Source organism: Hyalella azteca, unplaced genomic scaffold, assembly GCF_000764305.2.
Source record: "Hyalella azteca isolate HAZT.00-mixed unplaced genomic scaffold, Hazt_2.0.2 contig16984, whole genome shotgun sequence".
NCBI lineage: Eukaryota > Metazoa > Arthropoda > Malacostraca > Amphipoda > Hyalellidae > Hyalella > Hyalella azteca.
Genome location: NW_025946787.1, coordinates 125,004 through 146,933, shown reverse-complemented (window position 1 = coordinate 146,933; position 21,930 = coordinate 125,004). Strand labels below are relative to the sequence as shown.

The window sequence follows — 21,930 nt, the reverse complement described above, 5'->3', positions numbered from 1 at the left end:
AGTCAGCAGTCTGCAGTATTCAACATAGCCTAAGTCCTCTCCTATAACGAGAAATATTTTTAGAACTTCACACGGGTTTGATAACTAAAACTGGTATGACTCTCAATATTTGATGTTTTTTACCGGAATGGCCGAACCATATGGTGACAATTGAATAGTAAAATTACTGGACATTGAATGACAAAGTCGCATGTAAAAAGATGTGAGCCAAGGCGTCTATACATGCAGGAGCGGCCATGACATCAGGTGTCCACTCACACACAAGGTCAATAATATTACAAGAAAAAAACAGGCCCGAAAAACATCTTTGGTTAAAATGCCCGTTTAGAGCTTGATGAATTAAGGCGAAAGAAATTTGATTAATTTAAATTTATGGATATAACTGAAAACCAATTAGTGGAGTCGGTTGGGAGGTTTCATACGTAGAAGCGTACCTGTGCTTCGTATGAGATAAGCTTCGCGAACACCAATTTACCTCGAAAAATAAAGATATAATAACTATTTTGAAACCATATTCTTATTAAATTTCCTTAGTAATAGATGCCCTCGCATCGAAACCTTCAAGTGACTACGAGCTTGAGCGAAGTTATTTGCAAAAATTGCTAATTATCTATCAAATTGCGAAAGTTTTAATGTAAGCATCGGTACAGAGCACTCTGTACACGTGAATTTCATGTATAGCATGGCAGAGGTGAGAAGCAACTGAGCTAACACTGACAGCATAAAAACTCTAACGGTCCAAGCAAATTGATATTTGTGCTAAAATCCAAAATTGAGATGAGGAAGCAAGTATTTCTGCTTTTTTTCATCGTCACATAGAACATGCATTGAGGGTCAGAACTCTGACGAGCTAAAAAAGTTGTTGCTTTCAATTCGAGTTATCTAGACAGAAGGAAATTCTAGAAAATAATACGGTTCTCCGTTATTTACGACTAAAAAATGATTGCGCAATAATATATAACAGACGCTCATTTATATTATTCAGGGAATTTCTGACCGAATTGAACAGTTTTTCTTGCATCACTTGTTAGTTATAATATTTGCTCTACGAAATGTGATATCTTGATTGGCATGTAGAGTCCGTGACATACGCAAAGATTGTAGCTACAAGAAGATTGTTCCCGGTAAATCGACGTTTACCACCACCAGGAAGAGCATTGATTTCTGGAAAGGTCGATCACCGAATCAAAAATTTTTAAAACGCATAAAATCAGGTCATATGTATGTCAGTCACAAATGAGAACGTGTGAAGAAGTTTTACAGCAACCTAACAACGCAGCAGATTAATGCAAGCTAGGAGCAGAAAACAGGACCCGACGAGTGCAACTGCATGAGCTGAGTTTGTTTCTATAAGTTTTGCGGGTCGCGTCGACTTCTGATTTCAGATCTGCCAAAATTAAGCGTCGAGTTTCAATGTTACGGTCTACCTTGTTTGTTGTGTTTATTCGTTTTTTGAGGAGGTGGGGTTGTCCCTCATTTCCCTCACGGCTCAGGTTGTTACTTAGGCTTTACTTTTTAGTTATTCTTATGGAAGTACGGGGAACTTGTCAATAACGTCCTGAACTGGCTTAATTAGTCCCTAACCACTACGGTCTACGTTCGATATGCCACTAAACAAGTCATTATTAGACGTCAATAGGAGGAAACTGCCAAAATTTCCACTAATAATATAAAGCTCATGTATGCTAATTAGGAAAAGACCTGTTCGAACCCGCATTTTATCAGGAGCATAGAACTTTGACTCTCGTTTCCATTAGTGAAAAAACTATTTTGCGCATTGCAAATTAATCTAAAAAATATAAATTCATAAAACACGTTTGAATTTTTGTTTATCTATTCATTACTTTCAGTTTCGCCATGCTTACTATCCTATCAATAAGAATCTTCAGGCCCAGATCGACACCATTAGTATGGTATATAGGTACGCGCTCGAAAAGCCATGTAGGTACCAAGATTGTGGCAGTTAGTTGTGGATTCGATTCCAGCTTTCTTTGACAGTTCTGGCCAAAATCCGCGAGCTGGCTAAGCACAGGGGATATTAGTGCAGTGAGTTGCGTGTTCGAACCCCACAATAAACTGCGAAAAGTACATGACAGGCTTCATGACCTAATCTTCTAAGCTGACACGGTAATTAATATTTATTATTATCGTTAATGGTGGGCTCCTGACACCAGGTAGGTTGTGTGGGGAAATTTCTTGAAATCGTTGCCCGATTATCTTGCCTTGTGTGTGGCAGTTCAAACTTTTGAGAAGCAAAAAAGATCTAGGTAACTAATATTCTCTCAATAACTTGGGAGTGTAATAGCTGGAATTTCTCAGTGAAACACTAGGGGAACGCTTTTCACAGTTTTGAACTCTGCTCGGAATGGTATTTAGCCATTTTTGCGAAGTGAATATTAAACAGTCATTTTAATTCGATGTCATTTATTGCTACTAACAATTAATTACTTAAAATTGCCTAACGACAAAAGATCAAATCATAATGCAAGCCGACATTTGATTGCCATGCGCTAAAATTATTGTGGGAACTATCCTTGTGAAGATTAAAATTTTGAGTGTCGTAGAACCTAACTTATTTGTTAGATTAATGTAGCTACCCTACCATATTAAAACGTTGAAGAAATAAATATTTTGTTTATAAACTAATAACCACGTTTCCTCATAAATTGAACAATGTGATTATAAACAATTATCTTCTATATGGGCAGGAAGAAGCTCCGCCATGTGTATATTGTAACAAAAACTTGTTCTGGTTGAATTATTTTCTACGTATAAAACCTGCCTGACGCCTTGAACACCGACGTGGATAAACAAATAAAAATTAGTAAACGAAAGACAACATGAGTATATGTAGCTTTGCAATCCGTGGCAATGGGACAGCGATAAATATAAAAAAAAACTTCATGCGAGTTGCAAGTTGATTGAGTCAATAGATGGCAAATGCGTGTTAAGGCTATACCTCTTAGATAGGAAGTGTCACGATTAAGAAGTAAACAAGAATTGTATTCCATTTATATATCATCATCAGGCGGACAAGAAATAAACACTAGATTTTCCAGCAGACGAACACTAAATTTTCCTGGGACACAGTTCCCTGAAACTGAGCTGGCGAAGTTTTAGTGATGTTGTTCGTGCAGAAAAGAATTATTTATTTAAACTATGAAAAGCACTAAGATTTCTACTATTAATATTATTTCACAACTGATTTAAAGACAACAACTTTATTTGGTAGACGTAACTGTAATTCACGCACGAAATAATGCAGCGACACGAGATATCTACCTAACCTCCAAGACCGCACGCTGCAAAGCAACTAGCCACTAGCCAGTAGCCAGTTTGCAGTTTGGCGCTCCGGGGGCTAAGCCAGAGCATCTCGTTCAAGAACGTTTTTTGTGCGTACACCATAGCAGGCAACTGGAAAATCCAGTATTTTTTTCAAGATTTCTGTTTTTATAGCGGCACATGCATGTGTTGAATATTGCCACAAAACGGACTTTTCATTCGCCAACTTTTATCATTGGAATTGAAGTGTTATATAAAAAAATAACGAACACATGAAGTATCAAATGATCTTAATTTAATTTTAATTTTTTTAAGGACAGACAATGAAAATTTATTAAACATGTTAAATATACTATGTAGACAATAGGTTGCATGCAATAAAATATCTATATAATTAAAGCTGCAAAACTTAACTTAAAAAAACTGAAAGTGGCCGAGATCCTGTTTCAGAGCCATGATGTAAAAGCGCCCGCTCAGGAACGTAACATAAAAATGTATCAGCATAATTCCAAATTAATCGAATGTCTTCCAATAACTCAGCGGTTCTTTACTGGATTGTGATCGAATACCATTTGAGGTTCGGTACAACTGCCTCATGCCTTAGTGTCCAGCCGCACGCCATATGTACTGCATATTAGACACTAATTTGTAGTATTAGTAAAATTTTTTCCTATTTATTGTGCCAATAATCAGCGCATCTAGTAAGAAGACTCCTTGAAATCAACGGCGGTCGATGACATCAGTATGATGTGTTTGTCAACAGTTGAAAGTCCCATCTGAATTGTACGGTGTTTTGCCGAAAGCTTCTTTTTGAAAGATAAAGTAACTAAGTGCAGTTCACGACTCCGAGAGTTTACCGTAGCTTGGTTACACGGGGAAAAGTTTAGGCACATGAATGTCAAAAGCTCAATAAAAGGTCATTCAGCAAAAAAAATGCACAGTGCATTATGAAAACTCAAGTTGAACTCTAAAAATATACTACGAAATTAACCTTGTCAGGCACCTAGCAAGCCAGAGACATCAAACTCCTATGGGGAAACTTGCGCCGGCGAGCAAGGGTTTTCCCAGTGCAGTAAAAACTTGCCTCTTAATGCTGGTACCCGAACTTGGGACTATGGAAGACCCCAGTTTCCATATTTGTTGAAGAAGACCCCAATGCTATATTTGTTGATTACATAATTATTTTCTATTTGGATCAATTTTTGGGGTAAGGTTATTAGAAAAATTGTGCATTCTCTTTTTGAGGGCAGGGTGGCCCAGTGATTAAAGTTCAGAGTACCAAGATATTGGCGCAGAGAGGCGCGGGTTCGATCCCAGTGCGACAGTTTCTGGTCAGAATCGGCAAGGAGGCCGGGCGGTTAAGCACATCAGAATTGTAGCAGCGAGTTGCGAGTTCGAGACCGCAAAATGCTGTGAATGTTCTGCGATGTTAGGAATCGGCGACAGGCCCACGGCCTAATAAACGCTGAAACCGCTATTATTATTATTATCTTGCTTAGGACATCGCATCGTGTATTATATTACTGTTGGATTCACGATTGAATTAAACCTAATATTGATTATGTGCTTTTTCTAAATTTTACTTTCCAAAATAAATAAATCTATTATTGTCAAAATTTCCCTGTGTAATTTTAGATAGTCGTTTCGTTCAGTTAGCGGATTTCTAGATTACAGGTTGATGCGACGTTGCAGAACTATTGATGAGTCGTTATAGGACTATCATTACTGTTCATACTACCAGCAGGCCTATTCTTCAGCGCCGAAATCACTGTTATGTAATGTATAGAATAGAATACCCATGGTCAATAGGCCATAACAGAAATATTACATCGAATTGGGCACGTAATGAGATAAAAGATTTGCAGTGCAACTAACTTCTCAAAATGATGCGGGAAATGAAAATTTTTACGTACAATGATTAGTTATATATTTCATGGTCATTCAAACTCGCTTAGAATTGTTCGCCAGAGAAGCAATTGCGTAGAATGTAAGACAAATTTGTGAAAAGCCTTTGCTGACAGAGCTTCGCTAATATTAGTTATAGCAAAGAGATTTACAGAAAATAAGTTTAGAGCCGGGAGAAAATGTAACGTACGATGACAGATCTGATGAGTCTGAGTTTCTTTAAAAATATTTTAATTAAAACAAGCAACTTCAAATTGAATATTTTCAGTAAAATTTTTTACACAGCATAAGACTTCGATCTCAGAATCACGACGGTGCTTAACCAAAGCATTGCCAGAAACAAGTGACTACTAGAACACGACGAAGTAAAAATTCCAACAGTAAATGCTAGTCATTTCACTCAGAATTGAAAACCGAATTGAAGCTGCTAGATGCACGTCGACCCGTTCAATAGATGGCACAACAATGCCGACAAAATATCAAGAGTCCGCCGGTTGCAGGGTAATAAAAATAATATTTTCGTGGTACTCTGTAATGATGATGTAGAAACGCAACATCTCACATGGGGTCAGGTTTTCAAGAATGAGTTAAATCCTTACTCTAGAACAGTCCTAATGCTGGGACCTGTAAAGATCTTACATGAGCGTAGCTGTGGTTCCAAACTGCTGCGCGCTCAACGATTTCAAGTCAGTAATTTCGGGTATCACAAAAAGTTTGCAACTCACATAAGCCACAGAAGTTTTCGAATCTTAATTTTAAGCAGCACGCTTACTGAACATGAGAATTCAAGTAAAAGAGCGTTAAGTAAGATAAAATGCAAACAGCACTATACGGGACTTCTAAGCGGTACCCGAACATGAAAATTTTGGGAACCTCTGGTCACCAAGGGTATTGTAGTTGGTACAGATAAAGTTCACGAGGTCAGTACCACCTGAGAATGTTTACAACAAAATAACTGACATCTGAAGTGAACATTCAATTCCAATGAAACATATTTCTTACAATACTCACTCAGGAAAATGAATGGTCCATGTTTCCAAACACTGACACACTTTGTGCATTCAACACTAATAAGTCTTTACGCCAGGCAAAACTGGATCCGGATGGCCCATACAAGGACAAGAAGTGCATCGATATTTGGACGGTTTCCTCATTTTTCTGAGTGCTTGCACCAGTTAACAGGATTATTTTAACTAAAGAACATACCAACTACGCAATTTCAGAAAACATGAAATTCAATTCGATTAGAATTGAGTTGAAATTGAGTGTGAACGAAACATCGTCCAGTCTCTGGGAAGTTGGTATCAGGAGGCTTACAAATTTCCTAAAATTATTCGATAATGTACACGTGCTTTGGTACACGACAAATAGCATAATTACAAATTGCAATATACAATAAGACTAGTATATTTACAACTAGTAATGTACAAGACAAATAACATTAACTAATTTTTTTTCACAACTGCAAGTTCACACCCCAGAAGTGTTTTTTTTTCTTCGATCGCCTCTTCTTCAAAGTTTTGTAGAAATATTTTGAAAGTCTCCTGCAGCCTACGTGTCAGTATATTTTATTTCACAAGAGCACTCCCAAACTGTAGCTCTAGCTGAAGTTCACACCGGACGTCAGCGAACGGAGTCGTCTCCAAGCGTCAAATATAAATTACATAAATAAATTCCTAAGTACATTAATTATTTCAAGAAAAATTATTCAAAGCTGCTCTAAGCACCATTCCTCTCCTTCAGGAACGAATTTTTATTGACTGGAGCAATATATAATACTTTTGTGGACGATCAACGACTTCTCATAATAATAATTAACAATAGCAAAATAGCTGTAAAGCAGTGCGGTGGATTCTGAAACTACAACTTTTAATCATCTGTACTCAAAAGGTCAATTCTATAGACCTAAAAATAATCACCACTAAATAACAAGCAGGTAAATGGAACTATCATCTGTTGACCACCGCTCGCACCGACTAAAAATGTATGTTGAATTGTTCATGCGAGCCTCTGTTGTGCATGAGAACAAACGCTGCTTGCCTATGACTGAAGTTGTAGACTGCGGGACGCGAGTGAATTTGAAGAAGGACGCTTCAACAGAACTCCTGATCACCAGATTTCCTGTAGAAGAAATATTCTATTAGGTTTTGCTCTCAACCAATAAAATCACTGTAGAACCTTATTCTCTACCATCATTCTAGTCGTCATGTATCAATTTACTAATTTGTTTCATAACCTAATTCAATTATAGAAGGAAAATTGATTTCCTTGCAAGGAGAATCCTATCTATTAGTTTAATGGATGTTTTATCTTGATTGATCTTCACGAACACTCATAATCGTTAAGATATTGACTCAAGGATCAAATGACAGCATATTGGGACGTTCACGTTACTTCTAACTCATGATTATCCATTATTTGACTAAGTTTGTCGAGAAGAGGTCTGTCAGCTCGGAAAAATTTTGCTCTAATTAGTTCAAAGAAAAATCTAATTGATCATCAGAACAACGAACATTAATTAGAATAACCTTTAGTTTACTTTCATTTTCAAAGCGTTTCTAATCAAATGGAAAATTGAATTTCAACAAATAACATCACGCCCTCAACGAGCCAGTAAGCAAAACTATTACTAACCAGTACTCTGGGGACATCACATCCATCATCTTGTTCATTTTTGATCACTATGATGGCGGGGCAGTCTTCTGAGTCAATATCGGAGTCTGGAAGAGTGGAGCGCGAGTTGGACCTCGAGTATTCCTTTGATGAGGCACGATTTGGTGTTATTCTTCTTCTAAATGGTAGAGAAGAACTTGAACTTCTTAATTTAGAAGGTCGCGCTAACCTATGATGATCTGATGAGACTGAGCTCAAGATCGCTGTCCGGTTAAAGTCTTTTTGATGGCTGCCATGCCACTCGGGTTCTTCCTTAACAACAACTCCGTTTACGGACACATCTGGTATTTGCAGAACATGCAGGTCATGAAGAGAAACGCGTACAGTCCCAAAGCTTCTCCCATGTAAGTCTTCATTTGAAATGATCGAGCTCACTACTGGACTAAAGTTTGATCCTTTCACCACGGAAGAACCATTGTTGGGATGCGAAGTAAAATGATAAGGTTCAGTGAGGTTATTAATGGAATGAGCATCATCTGAAAGACTTCTGGAAGTGTCGAGTCTTATCCTCTTGTTAGGACGGTCATGCCGTGAGCGGCTGGAAAGGAAAATGGGGCCGGTGTTCGGGACGCGTTTCACTACTAAAGAGTTACGGCTAGGAATAAGTGGCTTATTTTGTGCAGCAGAGTAGGGCCGAACAAGTGAGGAATTTACAGCAGTAAGAGGTGGATTTGGAGTAGATGAATTAAGCTGAGGAAGTGAAGATTTTATTGAGGAAATAAGTGGCTTGTTTTGCACCGAAGAATTGTGCTGAGGTTGTGCAGACTTTACGGAGGGAATGACGGGAGCAGGCTTGGGGAGTGTAGAGTGAACTCTAGAAGAGCTTTGATAGCTCGGGTCCAAACTTCGATATAAGTCTTCGGCCACTTTCACTTGGAATGTTGTCGACATTTTTCTATTGAATAAATGTATTGACTTGATTACTTCCAGAACTTCTCGTCCTGCTGTCAACAAATTTTCCGCAGGTACTTTAGCAAGAGAGTCGGTAAGCGCACGGCATTTTATCTTGAGGTTTTCCTTTTTATTCTGCCGTTCCTGTTTTAGAGCAGCCTGGAAGGCAGGGTCATGTTCTGCTTCAGCATTGAGGTCGGAAGTCTGTCTTGAATTAGGACCGGCTATGGTCTGTTTGTTGATTTCTCTAAGATGACGACGTTGACTTTGGCGTTGGATCATCAGAAATACGCATCGGCCCAACTTGCGATTGTTAAAGCCATGCAGGCCTTTGAGTTTGTCTTTAGTGAAGGTCATGAAAGACAAGGCAATGTCCTCTATGAACTCAGGTAATGAGTGGTGAGCCCATTTAGGATGTTCGAGAACAGAAGAGTCGTGGTTAATCCCAGGCAACAGAGTTTCTGAAATGTAATCCAAAACTTTTGAGGCTCCCGGCAAAACATTCAACGTTTTGATCAGTTGAGCAAGCTTTGCTTCGAAAGTCTTAAAGTCCAGTTCTCTCACAAGGCTAACAAACTCATCACCAATTTCTTCCAAAACAGTCTCAGGTAACATGGTCGAGAACAGAACTGATTCAAACTCCGCTATTATAAACCATGGACTAAGTAATTGAGCTGGGACATGATCAGTGAAAACTTCCATCCAACAATTGAATAAACACGTTCTCTCGTTGACAAGAAGTAAGTTCGGTTTTAGATTGCCGCATTTCTCCTTCACAGCTAAGAAGAAGGATCTGAAAGCTCGTGTGTCAGTGTTAGGACAGCTGACGACGAAGAAGCCGACTTGCAGCTCTCGGCCCATTTGGTCCATGACGAGTACATAAAGTTGCTTCACGCTGTCTGCAGGATCACTTTCTTGAGGCAGGACGAGCTCAAGAATTATGGTGGAGGTGTAATGGCGCAACAACTCACTTTGTCTGTCAGTCATCACACCCAGCATGAATGTGTCAACAGGGATATCTTCCATATCAAAACGATGATGAATATTCTCGGCTCTGCGATCAGTAATGATTTCTCCCTTCCTTTTGTGTATGATAATGGCATTGCTTTCTTTCTTAGGCATTAGTCTCTGCCACTCAGTGACAGCAGACTCGGCAGTAAAAGTTTCTGCCCAACTATAAATTCCATGGAAGCGTTTCTTATCAAATTCATTCTGATAAAGAGCTCTTTTTACTGGGTTTAGATCGGCTTTCATCAAGTACTCCCGAACTAAGTCCTTATCAAAATCCAATGAACGCATCACCTCTTTGAACTCATTCCATTCTTTCTTGCTTAGTCCCGGTGTTGCCTCAGGTTTAGGCACAGGCGGCAGATGACCGTAATGACCATCAATGAAATCAACGTAAACCTGTTGGTAAGATTTAGATTAAAACTTGAATACTTGAGAAATCAAATCCATGATTACAAATGCAAAAGACTAAAAAAGTCATCTTTTAAAAACACGACAGATTAAAGGCAAAAAAATATACTCATGAATAAAATGCACTTCAATATTAACTAGTTTTTTAGCAAGAAAGTGACTAACAAGTGAAAGAAGAAATTTCTCCGAAAATCATGTAATTTTTGGGGTTAGATAGTATTCTTATTTCGAGTTTCATTACCAAGTATGATAAAGCAAACTATACCTAGCTAAAATAGAAATTGTCACCTAAATTTATTCAAATTTCCTACCCAGTTTTTGATCACAGGAATGTTTCTTGGGAAATCATAAATTCCAGGTGACTTTGCAGTACCACAACATCTCGTCACCACTTAAAGCACATGAAAATGCACAGAGATTCTTATAATGTTCAAGTCTACTAATGATTTACATTTCTTTGAATATTAGAGTTAGTGACAATACTTAATGAGATTTGTTCTTCAGTTTATTAAAAAATTTTGAAGCTGGTCCCAATTTTACTGAGAAGATTAGTCACAAACATTACATACCTGACCAGTCTTCTTGTTAACGTTGAGAACCAGCCGCGTGGGACATTGATTAGTCATTCTTTTCTTGCCATTGACTTCCCTGACTTTCCGCCCAAGGTTGCAGTAATAGTAGACGTGATTTGCTTTATCTTTCGTCGTGAGCATATTGAAGACAAAACCATGACTTCTTTCATGTTCTTCCTTCCATTTGTAGAAAGCTGTAATAATTCAGTTCAATATGAGAAGATATGATGCATGATATGATGTAAATATGATATCATATTCAAGACATTCTCATAAAAGTAAAACTAATTAGCATGAATACCAAAGTGAAAAAAGAAATTAGAAAAATTTTTGGTCATGAATATTTATATGAAGCATCATTAACTCAAACATTCCACACAAGTATGTATGGCAGATGGGGCTGTTATATTGTTTAAATTTGCTAAACTTGAAAAGATAAATTTATTAGAACATGCTTAAAATATTTAAAATCTCAGTGCCAGCAAAATTGGTAAGAGATCTATCGACTGTACACACCATGTTTATTTACTGCCGCTGGTAGGGTTTTTTTTTTGTTAAGTACTTAGAGATCAGAACTTAAAGAAATATAAAACAATGCATCATTTTAAGCCCTTCTTTTGACATTCCACCAATGACAAGCAATTCATACAAAAAAATATAACTTACAATCAAGTGATAGGAAGTACATGGTGCAAGTTTTCACTTGGATGTCATGTTCAGTTGTAAGGTGATGTTGGAACTGCTTGAGTCTGTGAATTCTGAAGTTGCAGCCAGGCTCCAGGCACCTTATGTTGCCAGTGTCGACTGAGGTTACACTGCATGGCTGGATGCTCTGCTTACTGCTGTAATACATCTTGCACTCTGCAGGCCAGAATAGAATTATATAGGAGTCAATCATCCTAACCATAAAAAATGCAAACTGATATAAATAAAAATTATCAATCATGCAACAAAGTGAGATGTGAATAGACATCTAAATTAAGTCACATAGCAAGCATTGCAGACACCTGTTCATAAATTCCCATTCTGTCAGACTGATCCATTAGCTGCTAACATTGGTTTGACATTGAATGAATTAAATATTATAGAACCCTTGTAATAACCTTTATAATACTGATAAACCTTTATGGTCTAGCAGCCCAACAGCTCTTATGTGGGAAGTTTTCCCCCCTACAATTTTAAAAGGATATTAGAGAAGTTTTTATTTTATTGGATTTTCAGCTAAGATTATACAAGGCAAAAAAGTAGTAGCATAACAAATCTTGTCTCCAGACAAAAATTCTGCACTTAGGAACCTCTGAAGATTTCATCATCATCATCATACAGATTTGGCAACTGGCTGCCAATTCCATTGAATCGGCAATTCCACAATTTTGGCAGACATATACAGTAGTATTCATTTGGTTGATGCATGACTAAAATGGTGAACAGCTTTTAAATGCAATCTAAATATGAGCTCGGAACCTGAAATGTTGCCAGAAGGCTAAACTGTATTTTGCATCACACTTTATCACTGCTTATAAATCTAATTTATTTGCCTCAGGCCTTGTCTTTGAGTTTACCTCAGTGCCCAATTTTTTTTTGTTTCAGTTTATGTTGAAGACATATGGTGATGTTATGTTTCAGTTCATGTTAGTATGTGGTGCCAATTTATAAGTGATATAGCTGAGCCCTATGAATGCAAAACTCAGCTGTGTAAGAGCATGTCTGACAGTCCAGACTTCATGTGCTCAGACATGTTGGTCAGTGTCTTAGTGAGCATTTCAGCCTTGGGTATATTCTGTTAACATGTTAATTTACTTGTGCCTTTTCTAAATAACGAAATGGCTCTTGATTCATAATACGGATCTTTTGCTAATTATGCTTAAACCTAATTGCCTTGGGTTCTTATGTCATGCTAAAACCAAGCAAACAATGATTTCTGCCCTCCATTTTGTTAGGTAGGTATTTTTTAGACATCTTACATAAGCATGATTATTTACCAGGCATTAACATAGATAATTTCCTGTCAAGTGCAGTCTTAAAACACACAATTTTGAACTCAGAACCCTTTTTTTTCAAAATTATCACTCAGATTGTTAAATTAAATTTTTATTTTGGTAATTTGCTAGATAGGCAAATTTTATTGTAATCATAGACTCAATGCTCAATGGCATGTCCATTGATCCGGTAATATCACATAAATAATATGGTAATGTATGGATATGGTAATATCATATCAATAAAGGAAAAACAAGTACAAATCGCAGAAAATATTGTTTATTCTACAACAATAAAAGAAGAGGAGGGCTTCAGAGTACCATTAGTAATGGAAAAGTAAACTCTGCATGCTTCAAATGCTTTAGAATCAAGTTTTATTTTATGTGTCCCAAATTACCCTGTTTCCAGGGGTAATTTGGGATGCTTTCATTTTGAGTCTGGCACCTTAGGAACAGCATATGGAATTTTTTGGAGAAGCCATATATAGCCCTTGCAAAGACCTTTAAAATGAGCTCAAACTAGTTTATGAAATGTTTCATGGTAAGAAGTTATTAACAAAAAATGCGCAAAATCGTACATTATTACCGTAAAATGGGGTAACTTAGAGTACTTTAAAAAAATGATGCCACTTTTCTACTAGCTAAATTATAGGTACTTAAATTGCAACATTCAAAATACAGGTCTATACTCTAGGTTCACTCACCATATATTGCTGGCTCCTGCCTCTCATAGTTTTTATGTAATTTCAAAAAAAGTGATGGTCTTTGTTACCTTGGGGTATCTTAGACTGGGTGGTAAAATCAATTATTCTTGGTAAAATAACTCCAGGTTTTGGTGCATTGTAGTAGAACTCTTCTAGTTACATATGCAAATGACAAATTTGAGGAAAGTGTCATAGTTTGCAAATGGGGGGCACCACCCCTGAATGGGGGAACTTAGACCACCTAAGATCAGCCATGAAGGGGTAATATTGACCGGCTTGGAAATAAAGTTAAAATTACCATATATAAGACTCTGTATAGTCTGAAACATAAAGAAAAAACATTAATAGGTGTATCAAACATAAAATATGTTATATAGGTACCTATGGTAATTTTCACCTAATTTCCAAGCCGGTCAATGTTACCCCGTCACTGCTGCCATTAGGTGGTCAGAGTTCCCCCATTGGAGGGCGGCATATGTCATTTGCATATGTAACTAGAAGAGTTCTACTACAATGCATCAAAACCTGGAGTTATTTTACCAAAAAATAAAAAAAATTGGAGGGGGTACTCCAACAGGCTTTAAATAATAGCTCTTTTTCATGGGTCACATTTTCAACTTTTTAACCTATTAGATATGCAAACTTTTTAAATCTTTCTATTGTGTTACGTAGCCTCAGTATTAGGACTTTAATGGCCATTGACAAAATTTTTCTATGTCAAATAGTTTTTGAGTTTTGGGGGTTCTTGTTAAAAAATAAAAAAGTGGTCAAAGTTATCCCAGGAGTCAAAGTAACACCATTTTACAGTACTGTCAAGCGGGGCTCCTCGGGACGATTTTGAAGATTTTTCATTCATAACTTCTTACCATGAAACATTTCATAAACAAGTTTAGGCTCATTTCAAAGCCCTTTGCAAGGGCTATCACATGGCTTCTAAAAAAAAATTCCATATGCTATTTGTAAGGTGCCAGAAGCAAAAAAAGGGTCCTGAGTAGCCCCGTTGAATGAGGCTACTTGGGACACTTTGAATAAAACTTCATTTTAAACATTTGAAGAATGTTGAGTGTACTCATCCATTACTAGCAGTACTCTGAAGTCCTCCTCTTTCTTTGTAGATGATGTAGAGGTAGAATAAATGACATTTTCTGTGATTTTTACTCGTTTTTCCCTTATTGATATGATATTACCATATACATTAATTACCGTATTATTGATGCAATATTACCATGTCCATGAACATGCCATTGAGCATTTACAACAACCTTGTCCACTGCAAGCTTCATATCAGCAGCCTTATAGCATTTTTTCTGTATCTGTAAGCTTACAGGATGGCTTGGGGGGTGTCCCAAGTAGCCCTGCCATGCGGAAATGGCCGCCATTTTTTTTTTGGATTGAGGTATGTAAATTCCACAAATAAAGTTTTCATGCTGACATTTGTCTGCCACTTTTTTCTAAGCAAAATTTTCTACTATGGCAAATATTTTTTTACTACAGACCTTAGCAGAAGTAACTTTTCAAAATATCGTTTGTCACCATTTTTTTCAGGAATTTTTCAAAGCTAGTAAATGTAGTATTTTTGAACTTCCTTTATACTACATAGATAGGAAAAATGTTGACATATATGCCACAATATTTAGTCTTGCAATATTCCAGTTAGTTTTGCTACTAAAACAGTTTTATGCCATGTTGGAGGACTGTCCCGAGTTACCCCGCCCGTCCCGAGTAGCCCTGTTGACAGTACTTCATAGAAGCTTAGCATGCCCATATGGCACATGTCATTATTGTCATACATATTTTAAGCCTATAAGAATTTCATTTTGTTTGCCTCAAATAACATTGTTGGATCAAAAAACTGGTCTTGGTGGATCAAAAATAATATATGAACCATCATTTTTAGAATTCCATCCTGGTTGAGATACTCTTTATCTGAGATCTATTTTTGGTGTCTGATCAATAATATTTTAATCTATTTTGATCAATAATAATTAGGTAGGTCATTTAGTAACATATGTACGAACTTTTGCAACCAAGTGAGCAGCTCCCCAAGTCAGCAGGAAACTGTGCTTCTGTCTCACAACATCAGTATTCCAACTTTCCAAGAGCTACAGAGGTGGGAGGAACTCAAGCTTTCCACTGCACTCATGCATCTCATTGTGTGTAGTTTTTGCAATGGTGGGCTATGAACTCACAGACAATGAGATCAAAAAAACTATTGGGGCAAATAAACTTCGAGAAAGAAACTATCAATGAATAATGAATATACACATGCTCCAGCAATAAGGATGCATATGTTCTCAGGCACACACACTGATGCACATGTGAATGATTTTCAGTCTCCTCACAATCAGTAACATCAATATAATATTGAGTGGTCCAAATTATCATACACAAAAAAAAATAGTTAAAAAATGCTTCAGACCACAAATTTAGTTGTTTCATTCTGGTAATTAAAAAAAAATAGTTTCACATTCAGAATTGTATGTTTGATCTAGGCCTATATCAATGCCTTGTAAAATAATCATGGCACATGTAAGCAGTAAGATGAAAGGTATCTGAAATATACTCAACAGAATGGTGGGCTGAAATCATTGTGGTGCCCACAAGGTTATAGCATGATACAATAACCCAAGGCAATTAGGATTAATTCATGGCTCAAAGCCTCAAAAAATTCAGTCATGCTTTGAAAGTAAAAAGGGTAATTACACCATATTCCGACATCGTGGGTAATTCTGATACTACTCAACTTTTTCCTTTATGTTAAGCTTTGTCTTCGTTCCACACATGCGTAAATGGTTGAAATAGTGACGTCATACTATTGTGAGCCAGATTTACACAAAACACCAGGTTTGGCGGGAATATGTTAAGATCCTCAGAGCGAAAATCCGTGTCACCCAGTGAGAACATTGAAAAACATGTCAAAGTTGATAGTTGACCTTGCTCTACCAAAAAGTGATAAACTGTTTGTGTAGAAAGAATATTATATGGTTTGAGACTTTTAAATAAGTCAGTGAATATATTAGGAATCTTCTAAGTATACTTGTATTTGCTGATTTTAAGTGGATAAATTATTAGATGATTAAGTTAAGAGACGGTTTTAGACACATAAAAACTAATGGGTTGCCTGCCACTGCCCTGGACGTAATGGACCATCATGATTCTTGCCTTCCGGAACGTAGCCTTCAACACTTCAAGCCGTCCATATCTAGGCCGTGGGTTGAGCCAGCCCTCGGTCGAACGGCCACTTGTCAAAGGACAATAAATTTTGGAACAGAACTATTCTATCTGAAACCTAACCTCAGATGCGGTGAACGTAAAATTACGTAATTCAACGATGCCCGGAAGTCAGATTTGATCCGCTGCCTGGTGGTGCACGGCAAGTTCTATGTGAGGCCAGAGGAAACAAAGCCAAGTGATTCATGGCTGATTGGTGGATGTCTGGAGAGATCCAAGGCGTTCGATTCAGGGCTTATTGGTGCACAAAATTGGTGGTGCATGGCTGCGCTCCCATAACTAATTCCAATACAGCTTGGAATTAGACACACACAGCTTGTTCCGAGCTGTGTAGTATTCTGATACAGCTCACACAGGGTGTCAGAATTACAAATTACAGTTTTGAAACTCTCTGTCCGCAAATCTACGGTCATCACACCAAGCATTTTAGTGACATCAGAATTAGTCTCACAATATGCCAAATTTAGTCACACACAACGTCAGAATTCAGAAATTTTGTAGATTTTCAATTCTAAAGGCTTTTAAATAAATATGGCAACAGTTTGTGACGTTTAATCATTGCTGATGCCGTGGCGCATAGTGTTGTTTTGAGAGTGACGTAAACCAATCAGAACTCCAGTTGCGCATACGGTGATCATTTTATAGCCATTCATTTCTTGCTACATCCTTAAAGTTTTGGAATAGCTATGGTGTGTTTACCCTATTTTCTACACTGTCACTAATTATTTAGGATGTCATTTAGTCATCACATTACCAGACTAAGTCACTAGGAGAGTCCAACTAACTTAGCAGCTTAGCAAATAGTGTAAAAAGAGATTTTTTATAGAAACAGTTATTTTCAATTTCCTGATCTAATTCAAGATTTCATTTAATGTAATTTCATGTAAAGTGGCAACCAGTGATTTTTTTAGAATCAGTTTATTTTCAATTTCCTAATTTACTCAAAATTTTAGCAGATTTCTTATGTATGATAATTCTGGTATGATGGTATCCAAGATACTTTACTGGTCTACTTATAGGACTCAAAAATGAACTTGAGGAAGAGTCTAAAAAACTCTCTGCTTTGCCACTATGAATTCATGTATATTAATTTATAGTCAATTGTCAAATGGGCAATTCAACAATTTACAAATATACATGGTCCTATATGGAAAATTGGGCAAAAATCACCTGTGGGCTCACTGGGCTGTGGGCAAGCAAAAATCAACCATGCACCGTTTAACTGGTGGTCTATATATTCAAGCAGTACAAGCTCCATGAGCAATATTCTGCATCACTAGCCCGGCTAGTGATGCAAGTTTACGATTACGTAGTTGCGGTCACATTAGAGCGGTCAGCAGGCTGGAATTCTAAGAATGGAAGTTCACTTATAAAAAAGCTTTCTACCCAAGCTGAAAAGCTTTCCCACAGTGCTGTGCCAAGTGACTGACTAAAGTGAGTTAAGTGACTATAAAAGAAAAGGAGGATCAAAAGTGGACAAAATGTTTCAATTTTATAGGACATTAGATTTGTAAAAGAATTATTTGGATGTCTCTTGTTTGATAGATATATTTTATTTGACTTTTATTTAATAGATTTTTCACATTTCCCAGGCCTTTTGTTTGTAATGATAAAGTTTCAGTCAAGTAATTTAGTTAACCACTACTGTAGTTAGTGTAGTTGTAGTACATATACCATACTTGGGGGCAGGGCTTATGGGCACAACCAATCACAGCTTGAAAGCATTCCCATCAACCAATCACAGCTTGAAAGCATCCCCATCAACCAATCACAGCTAGAAAGCAGATAACATTACAATTCCATTATCCAACCACAGCTGGAAAGCTGAAAGGGGCTAAAATCACAATCCTATCAACTATCAAGTATCAACCAATCACAGCTGGAATTCAGAAAGAGATAGGATATGTAAATAATGGACTGAAAGTGTAAAGTTCCTGGCCTTTCTAAGTTTTCAGGTCCTGCTTTCCAATATGCTATGTGTACTGGTTAATTTATTATCCCTCTAGAATTCCACACTCAGAGGCTCAGACGGCACACCTGAGTCTCTCAGACTTTAGAGCATGGTTGTTTTGCCTCATTCACTGTTCACATAATAACATTGTTCAGTCCAATTTTACACTTTTGATACTTGTCTCCTAGAGCCCTAGACTATTACTATTAGTACCTAGGAGTTAGGACTCTATGAGGAGGGAAAACAAAAAGTCTCTTGTTTGCCACCATGCTTGACGGCTTGAGGCCTAAGGAGCCTAATGGCAATGCCAATCCTAATCATATGACAAACGCGATGACGGTATGAACTGCAGTAAGTTCCCTACATCACATGTGACATGGTACATTTGCAGTAAGGCCTACCTGCATACTATTTCGCCTGCAATGCATATTTTCAAACAAAAACACTGAATATTCTGACTATGTCTTCTACCTCATATGTGCTCTTATTGCTGAACTTTACATCTCAACACTTTCTTACAATCTTACCTATATCCCAAGATATTGAATAGTGGATACATGTAACTTTTCAACAGCAGCTCTTCAGAGTTGACTACTCGACGAAACCTCGTTGTTGTTGTTGTAGCCGGCTTGAAGGTGAAGAAGTAGCCGGAAGATGACCACTCGTTACACCTGGACTCAGCAGAAAGTTTCAGCATTAAATGTAATCATTGTTCAAAAGTTCCACCTCACAGAAATGCTGGATCTGGGAATCAGTGGGCATGTGCTTTTCCTGAAGCTGTATGTCCAGCACACCTGGATCTATAAGATCGGCTGACTCAGGATTTCCAGCCATATGGCTTGACTGGAATTATAGTCACACTGAGATTGCAAGGCAATGGAACACGTCTTACCTTGATCACAGTTCAAACGAGACTCCGACGAAACCTCAGGTGTTACTGAATCGTGAATCCAACTGACTAAGCAGTGTTGCCAACTTTTTCCTCGCCGAAAATCTCGGACTTTCCAGCTAAATAAACCAGAAATTATCAATTTTTCTGACATTGGAGGCAAAACTCACTGCAGCTAATTTGCTTAATTTTAAAAAGCATTTAATTTTCATGAACAATTCTTACAAGTTTATTTGCACTGTACTGCAAAATTTACTAGTGTTATCATTATCAATTTTTTACCTTTCCTAACATATTATAGTGCATGGTTGAACTATAAAAACTATAAATCTACTAGTTCAACCATGATTATAGTGTATTTTACTTGCAAATTTCATTAGCCTATTCATATAAGTTTATTTTATACCTATTGGCATAGTTTGCTAGCAAGATGTACTAAATGGCTCACAAAAAAAAATTAAAATTGCTTACAAACAAGACCGCAATAAGCTGTGAATATCCTTCGATGTTAAGAATCAGCGACAGGACTACGGCTTAATAAATTCTGAAACCGCTATTATTATATTATTAGGTATCTGAAGATACAAGATATATATCAGATTTTGGTAAAAATTTCCCAGTTCAAAAATATACATTACAGACAATGTCCGAAAATTCCAGGTTTGTGAAATCTGGTATGAAAAAATACCAGTTGGCAACGCTGCTGAACTGAGCATGTTGCTACGAGCTGGACACGAATCATGCAGTCGCAAGACTTGTACATCGTATTCTCAAAGGTTTTACGCAATATTAGTAATTCTTACAGGAAAATTTAATCCCTTTTTTTACAATTTCGATTTTTTATTACGCTGGGAAAATGTTCAAATTGCAAGTTGTAATTTTATCATTTCAGTCTAAATCTTTAGTGTTAATTCTTTTCCATGATTACACATTGCATCAACTTCGGCCATTAAAGGACAAATGGACGCCACATTGATAGGCACGGGGAAAAACAGCGTGTGCGGCACTAAAAATAATTTTTTTTTACATCCTCATCTCTCGGTTTTGAAATGCCTAGTACTCTACGGAAATTATGAAAATCCGGTAGAGATTCTAAAACACCGTCAGTTGGAAAGATCTTGTGATATCATCATTTTTCAGATCTTTGATCAAGTAACAAAAAAAAAAAGAATAGGCGACAGGCCTAACCAGCCCCATTCATCAAAGGCAATGTTACCATACTAACTGCGTTTTGTTAGTGCAGTCACGAAAGGCGCCAGAAATGTTTGTTTCGTCTTACTTGGGTAAGAAGACATAGACTTTAGATAAGAAGATAAGTTTCTTTCAATGTTATTCGAATTTCAGTGCTCTTCAACGCTCAGTATCTAATAGATCCCGCCAAAAAGACTTCAGCCCAGCTGTATTGCGCGCTGCGACCTAGTTGGATCTAATTCGTCGATTAAAACGCAATTATTGCTAATATTTTCTACCAAAATTATATTTACTACTACAAAATTACATTTATAGAAATTATTTACCCAAATCTACGGAACTGCTTTCCTTCGACGATTAAACTGATTCTGAAGGAAACAAGATGGCGATAGGCCGCTTGAACGGCTATTTCTTTGTCCGTGGTTGAAGTGAAGAAGGGTACACACGCATCTCAGCCTTCCGTACGACATGTATTGTTCCGCTTATGACGTCACACCTACATGAACGTGTAAATATTACTCATATAGTCCTTGTTAAAAGTGGCATTCTGAAACTAACTTTAATAACAACTGACCTGTTTATAATTTCTGAAAATAAGGCCACAATGGCAACTAGTTTTATTCGACGCATTGCCGGTGACAAAATTCGATAATTTCGTGCAGTTAAAGTAATAACATAACATAACAAAGTGACCTCGGTGCTGCAGTGTGGGCCTGATGTGGCCTGTCGCCGATTCTTTTCCTTTTCGTGCCTTATTCACAGAAGATCTAAAATTGTGTCATTTGACCGGATCTTTTCACGACTGACGAAAGTTTGAAATAGCTACTCGACTTCCACCGGGTTCGATATGGTGCTAGGTATTTCAAATCTGAACATATATTTTTCCATAGCTTTATCTAGTCTGTTCTTGAACGTGTTCATACTTAGAGCGCCAACGAAGTCATCGGGGAGGCTGTTCCACATGTCGGTGATTAGAAGCGAGAAGAAATTTTGTCGCGTGGAGAAGTTGCAGCGCAGTTTTTTTAGTTTATAGCTGTGGCCCCTGGTGTTGGTTCTTGTTTCAAATTCTAGTTAATAACATGAGAATGAAAACAAACAACCCAGTGAAGTGAATCCTTCTGTTGGTTTTTAAATGGCGGCCCTCAGCCTAAAAAAATGTCAAAAAATATAACTCAGTACTCACTGCAGTGAGTGACAGAGAGCGCATTTTCTCGTCGACGAAAACGTGAAGTCACGGACGCGC

The 21,930-nt window shown here is 37.3% G+C and overlaps 1 protein-coding gene across 1 annotated transcript; it reads right to left on the bottom strand.

The window, feature by feature from the left end:
• Positions 1–6,678: 6,678 nt before the first annotated feature.
• Positions 6,679–19,556, bottom strand: LOC108678568. The gene is made up of 6 exons (XM_018167023.2): positions 19,534–19,556; positions 19,135–19,212; positions 11,409–11,603; positions 10,740–10,936; positions 7,822–10,158; positions 6,679–7,308 (listed from the first exon to the last, which is right to left on the bottom strand). The coding sequence occupies exons 3-6, from the start codon at positions 11,593–11,595 to the stop codon at positions 7,297–7,299; spliced, it is 2,733 nt and encodes a 910-aa protein (XP_018022512.1). The 5' UTR covers positions 11,596–11,603; positions 19,135–19,212; positions 19,534–19,556; the 3' UTR covers positions 6,679–7,296.
• Positions 19,557–21,930: the final 2,374 nt, after the last annotated feature.